We start from the raw sequence: 18,088 nt of genomic DNA, 5'->3' as shown, positions 1-18,088 counted from the left end.
TAGAGAGAGCAAAATCCTTAAATTCAAAGACTGTCTCTAAAGGGGAAAAAAGGGACAAAGACAAGGATTACAGTTTATTTTTAGTCACATATAAAAGGAGCAGTTGTCCTTTTAATCTGACTGAATGGCATCCTTATGGAAGTGATCAGAATATATAAGGTAAAATGTCCTTCGTTTTTTGAAGAGGGGAGGTAAGGTGGAGTAAAGATGATAATCAAGGGAGGTACCATATAAGGTTCTTTCAGGTTGCCTAGCACTAGAGATTCAGCAGCTAGCTATCACAGAAAGGATCAAGTCTGACTTTTAGATGGGAAATGATTGGCACCAGATGGTAGATGGCAACAAGTTTTGATTATCTGAAGTAGATGGAATAGCTGTTGTAGAAGTGGGAGTTTCCTAGCATGGCAGCAGACTTTTGTTAGTTTTATGAGAAGGTCTTTTAGGGAACACTTCTCAGGTCCCTCTGTTATGAAAGCAGTCAACTTTTCCTAATCCTGAATGCTTCTGAAAATTATATTTTGGTTTTCCTCTAATAACCTTGTTCTCTTCCTTCCATAGACCTCAGTACTATAGGTTGATTGAAGAATGTATTTCTCAGATAGTTTTGCATAAGAATGGGGCTGATCCTGACTTCAAGTGCCGACACCTCCAGATTGATATTGAGGGGTTGATTGGTAAGTATATTCTTCTGTCTGGCTCCTTAAAACCATACTCTACCTTCCATTTTTTTTTATCTTCCAGTGAAATTTTTAGAGAAGATATCTTTCTAGTTTCCAGGTATTTCTGTTTTTATCTTTAGGTGTTTAACCAACATCTATACTAGGAATATAGAGAGAGTTACTGCAAGGGCTATTATTTTTAGGTAATGAGGCATAGTTATCTGTGAAGAAAGGGCTTTGTTAGGGTGGCAGAGCCCGGTAATTGCGTAAAACTTAAACCTTTATTCTCAGAGATTCAGTATTGAACTATGAGAAAGTTTAGGGAGCCCATGGAATTGTGGATATAATTGGTTTAGTGTTGGTTTAGTGTTTCATAAATGTAAAAATTTACCCCCGCTCACACATCACCCCACTTTTTGAAGGGACTTTACCTGTTATCTTTGCCTCCTGCTGGTCTCGGATATTCTTAAGTACCCCTTGTGGGCACTCTCCCGGCCACCCAGCATGGTAGCCTTACTGCATAAAAGGCACTCAGAAATTGCATGTTGAACTAAAGATTTATTTCTTTGCTTACTGCAGAACATTTTAAGAAGGATAATACAAATAAGGAAATGGACAAAAGACTGCCCTTTTGTTATATTGAAGGGGTGTAGGTAGTGAGGGAAAGACGAGAGGATAGTAGCTTCACTTACTGACTTCTTCTTTTCAGATCAAATGATTGATAAAACAAAGGTGGAGAAATCTGAAGCCAAAGCTACAGAGCTGGAAAAAAAGGTATGTGTGAGAGATCAAAAACATTGAGGCCTTTCTTTCTTTCTCCCTTTCCTTTCTTTTACTTTTTAAGGATTATGATTTTTTTCTGACATGTAAAACTGTTACCTGTGATATTTTGCAGGCATTCAGCACCCAGTAGCAGTTCCTAGGGGAAACCTTTCTGGTGTAGCTTAGTCACTGGAGAAACTAATATGGATATGATACTGAGGAGTTAGTAGTGTACAGTTCTTGAGCCCCTGGGTAGGACAAGAATGACAGATGACTCTTACGTATAACAGTGACAGCTCTTGCAGTTTTGCTGGCATCTCAGGCTTCTTATCTCTAAAACAGGGACAGGTTCTTTTTTTTTCCCCTCTTCATTTGTTAAGGACTTCCATTGTGGTTGATAGGGTTTTGCTCCTAGAGGCTGGGATTGTACACCATAGCTGCTCTGGTTTAAATGTCTTAACAATGTTAAATTTCTTTAAAATTTTAGGTTTATTTGTTGGGCTTTTTTTTGTCCCTCCCCAACCCCCCCCCCTTTTTTTTTAACAGAGAGTATTGTGTGTGTGTGTGTGTGTGTGCGCGCGCAAGTGCAGGATGGGGGTGGGGAAGGGAGCAAAGGGAGAGGAAGAGAATCTTAGTATATGTGCTGCCTAAGGGAGTGTGAGAGGGAGAGAATCTTTAAATATTTTTTATTTATTCATGAGAGACACACACACACACACAGAGAGAGAGAGAGAGAGATAGAGAGAGAGAGGCAGAGACACAGGTAGAGGGAGAAGCAGGCTCCATGCAGGGAGCCTGATGTGGGACTCGATCCCGGGACTCCAGGACCACGCCCTGGGCCGAAGGCAGGCTCTAAACTGCTGAGCCACCCAGGGATCCCCTAGAGGGAGAGAATCTTAAGTGTACTCTGCGATGAGCACAGAGCCCAAGGTAGGGCTCAATCTCATAATCCTGAGATCATGACCTGAGCTGAAATTAAGAGTGGGATGCTTGACCAACTAAGCCACTCAGGCATCCCTGTTTGTTTTTTAATTGAAATACAGTTGACACACAATGTTATGTTAGTTTTAGGGGCATAACATAGTGATTTGACCAACTCTGTACATTATGCTGTTCTCTCCACAAGTGTAGCTACCATCTGTCACCATACAACACTCTTATGATACCATTCACTGTATTCCCTGTGCCATACCTTCTGCTCTCCATCACCTATTTTACCCATCTCCCACCCCCTTTCCCTCAGGTAAATACCTCTTTGTTCTCTGTATTTGTCAGTTCATTTCTGCTTTTTTTGTTCATTTATTTTGTTATTTATTTATTTACTCATGAGAGACCAAGAGAGGCAGAGACATAGGCAGAGAGAGATGCAGGCTCCATGTAGGGAGCCCGATGTTGGACTCAATCCCAGGACTCCAGGATCAGGCAGGCACTCAACCACTGAGCCACCCAGGTGTCCTCCCATTGTTTTGTTTTTTAGATTCCACGTTTAAGTGAAATCATACAGTATTTGTCTTAGGTTGTTTTTATTTGTTTTTTTTTTGGGGGGGGGGGTAGTTTTTATTTGTTAATCTAACTCCCCAAATTAGAAAGACTTGTAGAAATGATCCCCAGTTCCCCCTTCTTTAACTTGATTTTAAGGTCAAAATTATGGTGGTCTTTTCCCCCAGGCATTTCCTGGGAAACTGAGCTCCTTAAAGAATTAGAACAAAGCAAAGAATTTTGGGGAGTAACATTGTTTCTTGCTGGAATGGGGAGCTCACTAGGGGCCTGATTCTTTTCTGCTTTAGCTGGACTCAGAGTTAACAGCCCGACATGAGCTACAGGTAGAAATGAAGAAGATGGAAAGTGACTTTGAGCAGAAGCTCCAGGATCTTCAGGGAGAAAAGGATGCCTTGGATTCTGAAAAGCAGCAGATTGCTACAGAGAAGCAGGACTTGGAAGCAGAGGTGTCTCAGCTCACAGGAGAGGTAATGTCTGAGCAGGCAAGGCAGAGTGACCTCCATGCCATCAGCAGCCTCATGACAGGCCTGTCTTACAGCAGGAGTCAGTTATCTTACTCCCGGAGAGGGTTTGACTACCAGTAGGTGATCTAGTTAGATGATGCTTATTTTAAAAATCATTTACTTTATTTTATTTTATTTTATTTTATTTTATTTTATTTTATTTTATTTTATTTATTTTATTTTATTTTATTTTATTTATTTTATTTTATTTTATTTTATTTTATTTTATTTTATTTTATTTTATTTTATTTCAAAACATACGATAGAAAATTTGGGAAATATGAGCAATATGGAGAATAAAAGAAGTCACAGTAATACCCAGAAATGAAACTAATAGTTGTCTCATAAATTCAGGAGTAAAATCCAAAAAAACTCTTCGTATGTTTGCTAATTTTCTCTTATTTTAGCTGTTTCTGAACAGATTAATGTTCACACTCTCTTTGCAGTTAATATGATTTAAATGATCTAATGATCTGTGGTATCTGATATCTTGATCATTTATGTGGTTATTTCTTTAGAATAATTGATTTACTTGAACTTTGCTTTTTCTAATTAAAGGGACAATTTCACATAAAGGTTGAAGTTGCCTTTTTAATGCAAAGCATGCCAAACTAAGAACATGAAGACTTGAGTTCTAGTTTTGGGTCTGCCACTAGGTATCTGTGTGACTTTGGGGGAATCATTTCATCTGTCAGACTCCTTTTAGTGTCTTCATGTGTAAAATGAGAACTCTGGACTAAGTAGTTTTTTAGGTCCTTCCCAAGCCCAGTAGACCCTGATGTGGAGTGAGGAATAATACTTCCATTGATGTTGTTCCTCTAGGTTGCTAAGCTGTCCAAGGAACTGGAAGATGCCAAGAAAGAAGTGGCTTCTCTCTCTGCTGCAGTTACTGCTGTGGCCCCTCCTAGCAATGCTACTATTGCCCCCACTCCTGGCATTGTTATTCCACCTCCAGCCCCTCCTTTACCAGGGGAGCCTAGCATACCCCACCCAGCTCCTCTTCCTGGAGATGATACCATTCCTCCTCCACCACCTCCCTTTTCTTTGCCTGGGGGTGTTGGTATCCCTCCACCCCCTCCTTTGCCTGGGGATGGTAGCATCTCCCTACCCCCTCTGCCTGGGGGTGCTGGCATCCCCCCACCCCCTCCTCTGCCTGGGGATGCTAGTATCCCCCCACCTCCTCCTTTGCCTGGGAGTACTAGCATCCCCCCACCTCCTCCTCTGCCTGGGAGTACTGACATCCCCCCACCTCCTCCTTTGCCTGGGAGTACTGGCATCCCCCCACCTCCTCCTTTGCCCGGGAGTACTGGCATCCCCCCACCTCCTCCTTTGCCTGGAGGAGCAGGCATGCCACCACCTCCTCCTCCTCCTCTTCCTGGTGGTCCTGGAATCCCTCCACCTCCTCCATTTCCTGGAGGTCCTGGAATTCCTCCACCTCCTCCTGGAATGGGTATGCCTCCACCTCCGCCTTTTGGATTTGGAGTTCCTGTAGCCCCAGTTCTGCCATTTGGATTAACCCCAAAGAAGCTTTATAAGCCAGAGGTGCAACTCCGAAGGCCAAACTGGTCCAAGGTGAGAATTTCTCTCCATTTTTTCCTCAATAGGTAGTAAGAAACCAATTCAGTTTCCTATTTTGTATTTTGTGCCCAGGTAGGCTTCCCCCCCTTTTTTTTTCTTACAGATTTTATTTATTTATTCATGAGAGACACAGGGAAAGAGAGAGGCAGAGACCTAGGCAGAGGGAGAAGCAGGCTCCATGCAGGGAGCCTCATGTTCCAGGACTCAATCCCGGGACTCCAGGATTACACCCTGCGCCGAAGACAGGCACTAAACCACTGAGCCACCTAGGGATTGAAGGGCTTCCCTTTCTTAGGGCTAGCATCTGTCTTTCTCAGGTTCCACTCACGCTTATGTTCCTTCAGCACATATTAGGCATCTTCTGTATGCCAGACATCACTTTGAAGAATTCTTTGGGCCCTATACTCTGCTACAAAAGCTAAACAAATCCTTAAGTTAATGTTTTGGTCTTTCTTTCTCAGGGTATGAGAACCCTGCTATAGTAACAGAGAATTTGACAACAGTCATTTCATCAGTCTGCAAGCTGCTGATAGTAGTGCTGATCTGAAAATGGTGGATTTATGGATACACCCTGCTATCTCACTCCCCTATAAATGAGCTAAATGAGAGGATATGTTTGCATGGCACAGTATTGTCCCCACTATGTAATTGAGGCCCCTGTGATTCTACATCACCCTTCTGCTTCCAGAAACCAAGTTAAAGGAGCTGAGGGATTTATTTATAAATTGAACAAATTTGTCATAGTTAGCCAAATTGATGGGAAAAAATGTTGTAGAACAAGGAAAGATGTAAAATAAAGCCTCGATTTTTCTAAAACTAGAGGATTTGAGGTTAGAAGGAGGGTAAGTAGCATAATTGGATCTAGCTCTTGAATAACACCAATAAAAAAAGTGGAAGCACTGTGTCTTGACCTTACCACAAAGAGTGCAGCTCTTCTGTGTCTCACATTAATCTTCCCCTAGTGAGACAATGCTGAGAACCATCACTCCCCTTTTTTGCATCTTAGTCAGTTTTCTAGGATGGAAAGTACAAGGCTCAGCTTAGTAACTCTGAACACCCTGCCTGTATCTACAGTTTGTTGCTGAGGACTTGTCCCAGGACTGCTTCTGGACAAAGGTGAAGGAGGACCGCTTTGAGAACAATGAACTTTTCGCCAAACTTACTCTTACCTTTTCTGCCCAGACCAAGAGTGAGTACCTTCCTCTTCCGTGCACAGGTCCAGTATAGGACTTAGAATATCCTTTAGGTGGATCTCCCATTCCATTCCTTTCCCTGGGTGAGAGTTGAAGAGAGGTAGTTTTTCCCCTTTGGAAGAAATTCAGATATTTTTGGATCCCAGGGATGCTGGGGTTGGGAAAGAAAACTGTTGCATTTTGTTATTTTTCTTTCCCATTTTTTTTGCATGTAGGTATTTTTTTTTTTTTTTTTTTTGTCATTATAACATGTTGGGGAATGAGAGTAAGGTGACAGGAAGCTTATTAGGGGGCCCATTTTGATAATACTCTTGAACTGATTCTGGTCCTGTCTTTAAGGTACCATCCCAGACCTACAAACTTAATTAATAAGGGTTGGGCCAGTCTTTAACAGGTTAGGTGATTGAGTGACTGTCTACAATAACAACCATATGTGATGCTTTTTCTTTCTTACATTTCTTTCCAATATCTGATGCTTTCCTCTTCCTGGCCCTTTGCTCCTCCAGCTTCAAAAGGTAAGAATACAGAAGAGCCTATTAATTGGGTATCGTGAACATTAGACAAAAGATGTAACAGATGTAAAGGAATTTCTTAGAAAACTGAGTTGAGATAGAGGATTGATTTATTTTCTGCCCCCCCCCCTTTTTTAAAGAGTCCAGAAGGACCAGTAACTGTGATATTAACTGATAGCATAGACAGTTGTTTTAAGTTTAGGTCAAAGCTGCCATATACTTGCTACATTCTGTAGCATGTTTGAATTGAATAGGTAGCTTGCCCAAGGTTAAATGACCAAATCCAGGGATCTTGTCTTCTGGTCCATGTGTGTGGGTTTTTTTTTGTTTTTTTGTGTTTTTTTTTTTTTTTGGTATAAATTTTTGCTTTTCTTTTTCACCTTCATATCTTCCCGTTTGCTCTAGAAGAGCTGATCTGTTTTGCCCTCTTCTTTCTCCACTTCCTAATTCTTGTGGTTTTGTGCTATCTTGTGACAGGGCACTTGTAGTTATTTCCTTGAGGGATACAGTATTTGAATTTAATGACATTCATAGCATAATCATTTTGTATTTCCATCTTACAGTGTCTCTTCGTTTCCTTAGAGGTATATTATGACCCTAGTGATGAAAATTAAGTGCAACTTTTGAGCATTTCCCCCTCTTCTCTCTGCCTTCTCCCCACCCCCAGTAAATAAACATTTATTCTTTTTTTTCCTTAAGTGAACTGATGGAACCAGGCTGCACTTTGTTCTCTTACGGAGCCTAACATTGCTAGGTGCCTTTGGTGGCCTCTAATTATGTGTGTGTATCTGAGAGTGTAAGATCGCTGTACCCAGGTGTGATCTCTTGCCCTTCACTCAGCGCAAAGTGGCCTTGTACTCTAGAAGCACTGTCATCTTCTGAACTAAAGCTCAGTCAAGAGGATTACTTCTACCTGTTTAGTGAAAAATACTGTGATAATGACCACTTAGGCTATTCTTGTATATCAGTGAAGACTAGTTGACCGAGAAACTCAAAATCAAATGACTTCCTAATTTGTAAGTTCACAAAATATACACCTACGTTGGCCTGTGGCATAAGGCCCTTTCTCTGAGCATCTCTGTCCTCTGAGCATCACTGCACACTCACACTGGGCAGCCCTATTCCTCCTGCCTGTCACCCCCTTCTTCTGTACATTTGCATTACTAGGGATTATAGTTAGGTGGTTTGCAGTTTCATGCTCTTCCTTGGCATTTTATTCCCACTGTGAATTGATAGTGTTTTAAAAATACCCAAGAAGACCATATCTCTTTCGTCATTTTTAGCAGTGTAACCAGATTTCTTTTTTTTAAGATTTTAGTTATTTATTCTTGAGAGACACAGAGAGAGAGAGAGAGAGACAGAGAGAGAGATTGAGGCAGAGACACAGGCAGAGGGAGAAGCAGGCTCCATGCAGGGAGCCTGACGTGGGACTCAATCCCAGGACTCGAGGATCACGCCTTGGGCCGAAGGCAGGCGTTGAGCCACCCAGGAATCCCAAGTAACCAGATTTTTTAATGTTCCTTCAGCTCTCAGATTCTGCCCTGGAAACTACTTTCTTTTCATGGAAGGTTCTAACTTTCTACCAGCCTTGGCTCCCCCCTCTAATTATTCTTAGAAAACTCTGTGTATTACTCTGATTTTAAAAAATGAATGTGAATTAGTCATTTTAATTTAGTGGAATACTGATCTTCAGGTAGTAATCTGCACTACTAGATTGCTGCTGTTGTGATGGAGGAAATTTCTAGCTTGTCTTTATCTTTTGCTTCAGTTAGCACTTTGAGGTGTTAAATTGACACTCTAATTTCTTCCTCTTTTCATTAGGACACACTAGGGGATGTGTTCTTGAAAATTACTAAATCATGAGCAGTTTCCCACACATTCTAAATCTTAATGATTTTAAAGAAATGCCTGGGAGAGGTTTGTTTTTTTTCCCTGTCAAATATAATCCTGAGTATTTGTTTACCTGTTTCTGACCTACTTGCAGCACTCAGCACATCAGAACTTGCCTGCTGCTTGTCGCCCTTGCTACGTCTATATTTTCATTCATTTCCTCCCGAAAAAGAACTACCTCCCCTTTTAAAAATTATTTCTTCTTTGGATTTTTAATATTTTACCGACTTTAATGCTACCTGTTTTACTTTTTTTCTTCTCTCTACCTGCTTTCTTTTCCTTTGAGTCAGTGTGTTAATCTGTGGTGGTACAAGAGGTGTTTGAATGTTGGGGCTTATTGAACGTGTCTCTTGGGAACAAAATGGTTGTCTTAAATACCATACACAGAGGCCTCAGGTAGCAGCCAGAAGTGCTGTGTAGGGACCTGATGCCATGTGTAATTACCACTGTAATCGTGGTAGCTAATTTGCCTTTGTCTTTCCTAATGCAGTTTTGAACTTCCTTCTCTTGGTGTTCAGGCTGGCAAACTCAGTGCAGACTTCCCAAGTAACCCCTTTGCTCACAACATACCCAAAAACACTTAAGTAAAAAAAACTTTGAGTTTCTTAAAGCTTTTATCAGGTAGAGAAATTCAAGTTCTAGCAACTTCAGAGGTGAGCACTCAGAAGACCCACATCTCCTCAATATGAAAGCAAGGTTTCTTTTGTTCCTGGTACTTTAAACATGACCAGTATAAAATTTCAGGAGATCTTCATCCTTAATTGTTTTTCAAGTAAGTAACCAATTTCAGTTACTAAGTCTCTTATTCATAGTCTTAATATTGATGATATAATTAAATGATAGTAAATCATTTAATTTTACCATTCCATAAGTATTCTGTCCTTCAGATAAAGAATTAGAGATACAGCGTGAATAACTTTTACAAGGCTATATAATAGGTGCCACAACCAGGATTCAGACCATGCATGGAGTGTGTGATTCCAGAGTCCTTACTCCAGCCCTCTGCTTCCCAGAAGCATATGTCCCTGTCCTGAAAACTTTTGGAAGCTTAGACCCAGACAGAAGATGAAAAAAGAGGATATGCTGGCTTTTGCAACCACTTCATTCAGGCACTTCTTAGTACCTGGCAGTGACTCTTAGTACAAGAAAGGAACAGCAGATTAGGGAAAGTAGGTGAGATGCTGGATATTTAGAGGTGAGAAAGAGGAGACATATTCTGATTCTAGTATATTCAATTATAGCAAAACGAATCTAGTTGGAGAAATAAGACCTGCTTATGTAGTACAGTGAAAGTCTTACTTAGATGATTACAAGCCAGTAGTTCCCAGGCTTGATGAGGAAGTTATTTGGACACTAGGTTTTCATAACATTGCATTATTTCCTCTCTTACTTGCCAAATACAAGTGTCTATTATTTGTTAGATATGGCTGTATTCCTTATGTTTTACTGATAGCCAAAACTTCCTGTATACCTACTCCAGGAATGGACATTAAAGAAAATACCCACCTCATACTTTATCTGCCTCCTGTAATCAAGGGTCTCTTGCTCCTGCATCATTATGGTTCAGGAAGATGTGAGCCTTTTTACTAAGAGAAGAGCCCAGAATGAGGAACCAGTCCTCAGATGTATACTACAGATTCTCTTACACTTTTTTCTCTCTTAAGGATTAGTCTCTTGTTTTTGAACTCTGGTCTTCCCATATTAATCATGAATTTACTCAGTTTATTCCTTGCCAGGGAATATTTTGAATTCAGACTTGATGGGCAGTACTATAAAACTTCTGGTTCTTTTCATTTTTTCACCCTCCTTTTGGTGATCAGCAAGGAACCTTTTATCATAATGTCTTTGTTGTCTCTCTTGAATTCCTTGGGAACATGTTAAATTTTTTTTTTTTTTTTCAGTCTTTTCCTAGGGAGCATTTTCTTCACTGCGGTGACCTCCGGTCATTATTTCTTTGAATAAGATAACTAGTTTTTCATTCAGCTTTCCTTACTCCCTTGTGTTGATGACATGATCTCATGAAAAGTAGTATCTCTTGAAACTGTGTGAGAAGTGGTAACTGTTGTCCTGAGTACAGTGGCAGTTTCCTTTTTAGGTTTATTCCTTGCTTCCAAAAACCTTTTGGGCTCATGAGATCCATAAGCTAATTACGCTGAGTAGGTGCACATTGGACAACATGTAGTGTTAGACCCCCTCTCCCTGTTAAAGTGTGAGGTACATTATGGAAACTGAATCAGAACAGTTCTCCAAGTTGTTTTCAGCAGTGATTCAGAAAGAACTGGCTAAAATAAAAAATAAGGTATTGACCAAGAGCTTAGAATTTTATAAACAATAACAGTATTCTAGTTAGGATTTGACTGTGCGTCAGGTTCCCAAGATTTGTGCTATTGTCCCACAAGTCAGAACTATTGGCAACAGCCGTCTTTTGCTCTCCCAGAACTTTCTTGGTTCAGGCTTTAAGAGGAACCTGTGGTGGGGAAGCAATCCCTTCTTTCCCCCTAGATTGTGAAAGGTCTTTTTCCCGTGATCCTCTCTGTCTACTAGGTGGCACTCCGTCAATTGGATCTTTATCAGGAAATGTCCAAGTGAATCTCTTTAGTTCCTTCAACTTTAACTCCTAGAAACAAGACTTTGTAACCCCTAGAAACAAGACTCAGCATGCTCTACATTATTCAGTGAGTCTTTTGACAGAAAGATGTCTGCTCCTTCAGTTCCTTAGTGTATAGGATTCAGTTCCTCTCAAGTGTATAGGATTAGGACCCAAGGTGCTATTCAAGAGAATATTTGTTGGGATTGTTGTCTTTTTTTTTTTTTTTAAGATATCTATTTGAGAGAGAGCACGAGCCAGGGAGTGGAGGGGAAAGGGCATAGGGAGAGGGAGAAGCCACCTGGGTGCCCCGAGATTGTTGTCTTTTAATTAATTTTCTTGGTTCTAAGTAGGATCAGACTGTTAGTGCAAAGTACTTGGGAAGTTCCATAATATCAGATGATACATGCTTGTGATTTAGAAAACCTAAATCTGGGGTGCCTGGGTGGCTCAGTCAGTTAAGCATCTGACTCTTGATTTTGGCTCAGATCATGATCTCAGGGTCATGAGATCCAGATGCCCAGCATGGAGCTTACTTAAGATTCTCCCTCTTCCTTTCCCTGTGCCCTTCTCTCCCCATCTCCTCACGTATACTTTCTTCCTTTCTCTCTAAAAAAAAATAATAATAATTAAAATTAAAAACTTAAATCACAAATGTGCAGTTATGAGGAGCCCTGCACATTTGTGTTGTCCTCTCCCCATCATCAGGGGTATAAAAAATAACCTAAACTATCCCTTTCACATACCCTCTCTACTCCCAACCTTTCTATCACTATTTGCCTTGAATTCACTGTATCTAATATTAGGCTATTTATCTTGGTTTATATTACTCCCCATAAGAGCCCCAGACCTCCAGGTCACCCTCTCCTATACTCGAATTCCCATATGGGTCTCTGTGTATCCTATTCAGTCTCCTCCTCTGATCCTACTTGAGTGCCTGAAACCCATTCTCTATCCTCTGGAATTCTGTGGTCCATTACTAGCAAAATCTCCTATGACATCAACCCACCTTGTTGCTCTAATAGAGACCTGTCTTTCCCTCAGCATTACTTTTCTTCTTGCTCTCTCATGCAGTGGACTTGGGCTGGTGTAGATGTCCTCTTTGTTGTTTGTCATGATGCCTTCTTTTCAACATGTGCAAAAAATACACTAAAAATATAAAATTAAAAAATCTTCACCTTGCATTGGAGTTACCATGGTTAACATACTTTACACCTGCATGTGTTATTCTAATAAAGGAACAGGCAAAATCCTCTTCTCTTTGTAGTTCAGGTGGGGAAATGTGGGAAATTTTCATAGAGCCTTACTGGAAACTTAAGAGGATTTAAAGATAAAACTACAGAAATATGAGAGTATACACATATCTTTTTTTATTTTTTAAGATTTTGTTTATTCATGAGAGACACAAAGAGAGGCAGAGATATAGGCAGAGGGAACAGTTGGCTACACATGGGGAGCCCAGATGCAAGACTCGATTCTGGGACTCCAGGGTCATGCCTTGAGCTGAAGGCAGACGCTTAACCACTGAGCCTCCCAGGCATCCCAGTATACACATATCTTAATGTAATCTTTGTAATCCCAAGTGGTAGATACTGTTCTGCATTTTGTTTGACATGGCTCAGCATCTCTTAATATCATTACATACAGATAAACCTCATTATTTCTAATAGATAGTTGTATTCTTTTTTTTTTTTTTTTAAGTTTTATTTATTTTGGAGAGAGACAGAGTGAGCATAGAGGAGAAGGGAAGAGGAAAATAGAATCTCAAGCAGACTCTCCACCAAGTGTGGAGCCCGAGGGAAGAGCTTGATCGGAAGACCGTGAGATCATGACCTGAGCTGAAATTGAGCCAGTTGCTTAACCTAGCTGAGCCACCCAGGTGCCGCCCTGATGGATAATTGTGTTTTATCAAATGCATAATATAAATTTATACAGTTGATCCCTTACTGAGAAGTTACCAGTTTTTTATATTATAAGCAGTGCTGCAGGAAAAATCATATTTATCTCTGTATTCTTGCATTTCTGCACGGTATATTCTTAGAAACAAAATTTCTGGACCTACATTGCTGGGTATAGGATTGTACCAATTTCCCCTTCCATCAAAAATAAGAAATTACTTATTGTAACATCTGATAGGGGAAACTGATGGTTTGTTTTAATCTGACCACTAATGAGATTGCACCAGAAATTTTCCTTCGTACCTTGATTCCTCATCTGTAAAATGAGACAGATTAACCTAAAGATACCTCTCAATTTGAAACTTCTGGTCTTATTATATATATATTTTTCTTTTTGCTTGCATAAGCTTTCTTTGGTTTTATTTAGTCATCATCTCAAACTCCTTTGATTGTTTGCTAAAATATACCTCTTGTATTAGTTTTCTTTGTTTTGCTCTGAGTTTCATTCTTTTTCCCTGCACTGAGGTGTCTGTCATTAGAAATTGCTGCTTGTTTACAACTAGTATTTGGGGGTATAGAGCTATACTAATGCAAAACTGTAGAACTTTTGCATGAAGGTTGCAGTTTTAGTTTCCACAGAAGACTTACTGGTGGGGATTTAGGGAGGGTGTCATCAGATAAAGATAATTAAACTTTAATTCCTTCTAAACTGGGGGAATTTGATATATCTGCAGTGTGCACTTTCTCCTTTTCGCCACCAGATGGCACATGGATCTCTTCTGTTTTAGATGTGTCATTGTTACGTAGGGGAATGATACAGTCATGTTAGAGAGTGACCGCCTCTGTTGTTTTCCAATACAAACTGCTTGGTATGCTGCCCTCTATCTGTCAGGAAATTCCTTTGGAGGACTCATCAGTAAAATAAAGACAGAAAGCCGAAGCTTGCTATTCTGCAAAAGGATCTTTTCCCCTTGCAGCTAGTATCTTTAATAGGAGCAACATTTGTGTTTTTTGGAGGACACAGAGGCTGGAGAATGTTTTCATTTTTGTTTTAGTCTGATAACTTCATGAAAGCATAGCCTTCCTTTTAGCCTTCATGAAAGCATAGCCTTTCTATTTAGCTTAAATAGAAAATTATTTTTTACCAGCTTGGTAGTTCATTATATACATATTTGTAACCCCATGATATTCATATTCTTAATCCCATCTCTGTCTCTACTGAATAGCTACTTGAAGCACGTAACAGAACTAACAGCTAATTATATACTTATAACTTCCCAGAGACAGTATACTGAATTTATTTCCTTGAAAGAATTCCCCAGACCTACCTTGGGTAGAGTTTGCTGGTGCAGAAAGGCTTTTATTGTCAACCCTTTTGTATCATTTGTTAACTCCTAATTATCCCAAGTTAATCCCAGTTTTAGAGCCTCTATTCAGACTTGTGTGTGCCTGTGGTACCCAAGTATCATCCAACATTACCTGCTGAATTTCAGATTTGATATCTGACAAAATGTCCTTTTAAATGGCCTTGTCTGAGGCTTCAACCAAACATAAGGGTATCACTATTGTCTAAACTTCTCTGTCATCTTACACTTAGTCCCTACATTTTTTTTTAAGAAAAATTTTTTTAAAGATTTATTTATTTTATTCAGAGAGAGAAAGAGAGAGAGACTGAGAGGCAGAGACACAGGCAGAGGGAGAAGCAGGCTCCATGCAGGGAGCCCGACATGGGACTTGATCCCAGGTCTCCAGGATCACACCTCAGGCTACAGGCGGTGCCAGACCGCTGCGCCACCGGGGCTGCCCAGTCCCTACATTTACATGTCTGTTTCTATTGCTAATTTCCAACTTTAGTGTAAGGATTGCATAAGGAGCTTGTTTTGCTAGTTCTGTTTTTTTTTTATTATTATTATTATTTATGTATTTGAGAGAGACAGAAAGAGCACAAGTGGAAAGGAGAGGGAGAAGCAGGCTCCCCGCAGAAAGCCCAATGTGGGGCTCCCTCCCAGGACCCTGGGATCATGCCCTGAGCTGAAGGTAGATGCTTAACCAACTGAGCTACCCAGGCACCTCAGGAGCTTAAAGGTATAGATGTAATGTAACTCTTGTTCTTGCTTACCATGCAGAGTAGGGATCGGAAATGTGTTGAGGAGGAGGAATGGGATCTCTAGGAAATGTCAAGAGTAGAGCTGGACTTTGGGATAAGCAGGAGAGTGGGTGATCCAGTGCTCCTAGACTGCTACTTGCTGGAGCCCAAAGCATCTGCCTCAAGGGAGCAGCACTGTTCTCAGCATCATCCCTCATATGCTTCAGGAATTAATTTTCTGCAATTATGGTACCAGTTTTCCTGTAAACATAAGGTTATAGACCAGTTTTCAGGGAGTACTCACGATGTCTCCACCATAGGATGATTCCTCTGGGGCTTTTTGCTTCTCTGTTACCTGTTTTATTCTGCATAAGTAATCTAGGTGGGCAGCCCTGGTGGTGCAGCAGTTTAGCATCGCCTGTGGCACGGGTTGTGATCCCAGAGACCCGGGATCGAGTCCCGTGTCGGGCTCCCTGCATGGAACCTGCTTCTCCCTCTGCCTGTGTCTCTGCCTCTCTCTTTCTCTCTCTCCTCTCTGTGTATTCTCATGAATAAATAAATAAAATCTTTAAGAAAAAATAAAGTAATATTCCTTTTTTTGAAATGGTAGTTGCAAAAACTTAGCATGCCTGTGTATCCTCTCATTCTCCCTATTTTCCCTGCAAACTCTTTTATGTAATAAATGATTGAAGACACCAACTCTAAATGTATAGCATTTCCTCCTGGAGCCTTCCAGCCATTGTGGTCAAGAGAAGAGAGACTTGGAAAGTTCTGGTCTGAGCCCTTCCAGACATTTAACAATTCTGGAGCATTATATTCATGAGCAGGAGCAGAGCTTTGTATCACTAGCATAGAGGAGCTACTCCAGAGAGGGATATGGTCTTTAAAGGAAAGGGATGACCTACCTCATTTTTTTCTTGCTTCCTTCTCAGTTTTTGCTCTGGAGATAACTGCTCCAGAACTTAGTACACTCTAACTGTACTGTTTTAGAATTCCGGCACATTGCCTTTCAGAGCAACTTGAAAGAATGCTCAGGAGGACACAGTGCTAGGCAGGAAAAGCTGGAAACTATTATGTACAACCCTTATTGCAATTGTGTTTACAGAAAAAAATGCAGAAGTAAAAGATTAGAAGGGAATATACCTTATTCCCTAAAGAATACTATAGCAATTATAGTATTGCTAGTATGGTATAGTATATGCTATAGTATGCTAATATAGTATGGTGCTAGATTTCTTTCAATTTCTCTATAACGTGGTCATCTTATTTTTTATTTATTTATTTTTTTAACTAGGAAGAACAGAAGGGTTAAGAAAGTTTGCCAGCTTGAAAAAGGTCTTTAGGGGCACCTGGGAGGTTCAGTCAGTTAGGCGTTTACTTTCAGCTCAGGTTGTGATCTCACAGTCCTGGGATAGGGCTCCACATCAGACTCTCTGCTCCACCTGGGGAGCCTGCTTCTCCCTCTGCCTCTGCCTTCCTCCCTCTCATGAATAAATGAATAAAATCTTTTTTTTAAATGGTGGTGTGTTTCAAAGTGCTTGGACTTAAGAAATGAATATTTACAAAGCAGAATGCTAATATCCAGCTCTACAGGATAGGTAACAATATCTGTGCTTCATTCTGTGTTATACTCTTAGCCTGCTTATCTTTGAAAAATCAGGTTCCAATTTTAAAAGCTTTTAAGAGTTCTTCTGTAACATCATCCCTCTGGGTGAGGGAACCCCAGTTATACAACAGAAGGGCACTGGTAGCCCTATGTATGTATGCAAGATAGGATGGAATCTTTCCTCCTTCCTGAGATCCTACAGTAATCTGAACTAGGTTTTTAGAGTCTTATCCTTTCCTTTGCTATCTGTTAGATTAGAAGTGAGATGTTATGTGTGTGTGTGTTTAAAATTCCTCTTGGAAAGAACTGCTGAAATTCTTCAAAGAAAAGTGCCCCCCTTTCTTCTGCTTCCATTCTTACTCTGCTTGCATTTTTCTTTTCAGCCACGGGGTGTGCGCAGTTGAGCTATTTTGGCTCAGGTTCCACATTGTGAGGTCAGAGACTAGGGATTGGAGGAGAATATCAGGTGACTTTCAGTAACTGATGACGGTGCTGCCCTCATTCCCCACCCCTCTTCCCGCCCCCCCTCCTGCTTTCTCCACCCTTTCCTGGCTTCCACCTTAGGAACAAAGAAAGGGAAAAAAACAGCAATATGACGAAGGAAACCAGCTGCTGCCATGGCAGACTCAGGCTGGGGGCTGGGTATTTATTGCATGTGTTCTCTTTGTTAGTTTCTTACCCTGTTATTTCGCCTCCCAGGACCCTGACTAAAATGGAGGGTGTTTCAAGGATTCTTTGTTACAGAAAATACCTTAGAAATGTGCAGTTTACTCAGGATTTAGATGAGACACAGCAGAGATTAAAACTGTTACACGCACCTAGAAAAAGATGAAGGTATTTTGCCTTCTCAGTCTGATTCAAGAATATCTGTTTGATATCAGATGCTGTGAGTGGTAGGAGCTAGAGCTCTTTATCTGTTCTTTCCAGTCATTGTAACAGTGCTGCCTAATAGGTGGTATCTTCATTTTATAACTGAGAAATTGAAAGTACAGAATTAATTTGTCTTTTGTTTATTAATATTTCTTAGCAAGTCAATACCAGGCCAGATTTTGACCCCTGATCTGTTAGATTTAGAAACTAGCATTTAGGGGAAGGCAGGCCTGTTCAGAGGTGCCTGCTTCTAGGGACTGCTATGGTACTAGGCCAGCACTTTGCTTTTCACCAGTGCCCTGTCCTGATTTCTTCAACAAATAAATCTCAAGGGAAAAATGAGATGGAGGGGAACTTACACATTAAAAGAGAATTTAAAAATATGTCAGCCAGTTGCAGTGTGTGGATCTTAGTTATATTCTGATGGCTTTCTTTTAAGAAAGG

General features: G+C 40.5%; 1 protein-coding gene and 1 long non-coding RNA gene across 4 annotated transcripts in view; one reads left to right on the top strand and one right to left on the bottom strand.

Annotated features, from left to right (window-relative positions):
* Window positions 1-18,088, top strand: part of DIAPH1 (diaphanous related formin 1) — a 98,089-nt gene that overhangs the window by 44,909 nt on the left and 35,092 nt on the right. Inside the window, exons 13-17 of the mRNA XM_077897611.1 lie at window positions 559-674; window positions 1,369-1,433; window positions 3,209-3,388; window positions 4,247-4,996; window positions 6,077-6,191. Coding sequence (XP_077753737.1) covers window positions 559-674; window positions 1,369-1,433; window positions 3,209-3,388; window positions 4,247-4,996; window positions 6,077-6,191 — 1,226 coding nt within the window. The remainder of the gene's footprint in view (window positions 1-558; window positions 675-1,368; window positions 1,434-3,208; window positions 3,389-4,246; window positions 4,997-6,076; window positions 6,192-18,088) is intronic.
* On the bottom strand, window positions 1,198-16,259 carry LOC144314008 (uncharacterized). 3 transcript variants are annotated; one of them, XR_013379646.1, is made up of 5 exons: window positions 16,074-16,259; window positions 12,194-12,333; window positions 6,172-6,307; window positions 5,919-6,016; window positions 1,198-1,421 (listed from the first exon to the last, which is right to left on the bottom strand). It is a non-coding gene; the product is annotated as an uncharacterized LOC144314008 (long non-coding RNA). The 3 variants fall into 3 exon arrangements; XR_013379644.1 differs by lacking the exon at window positions 5,919-6,016 and having other exon boundaries at window positions 16,074-16,235; XR_013379645.1 differs by lacking the exon at window positions 5,919-6,016 and having other exon boundaries at window positions 6,172-6,274; window positions 16,074-16,228.

Source organism: Canis aureus, chromosome 5 (assembly GCF_053574225.1).
Source record: "Canis aureus isolate CA01 chromosome 5, VMU_Caureus_v.1.0, whole genome shotgun sequence".
Classification (NCBI taxonomy): domain Eukaryota; kingdom Metazoa; phylum Chordata; class Mammalia; order Carnivora; family Canidae; genus Canis; species Canis aureus.
Note: the sequence above shows the minus strand (reverse complement) of the source record. Positions and strands in the feature narration are given on the sequence as shown.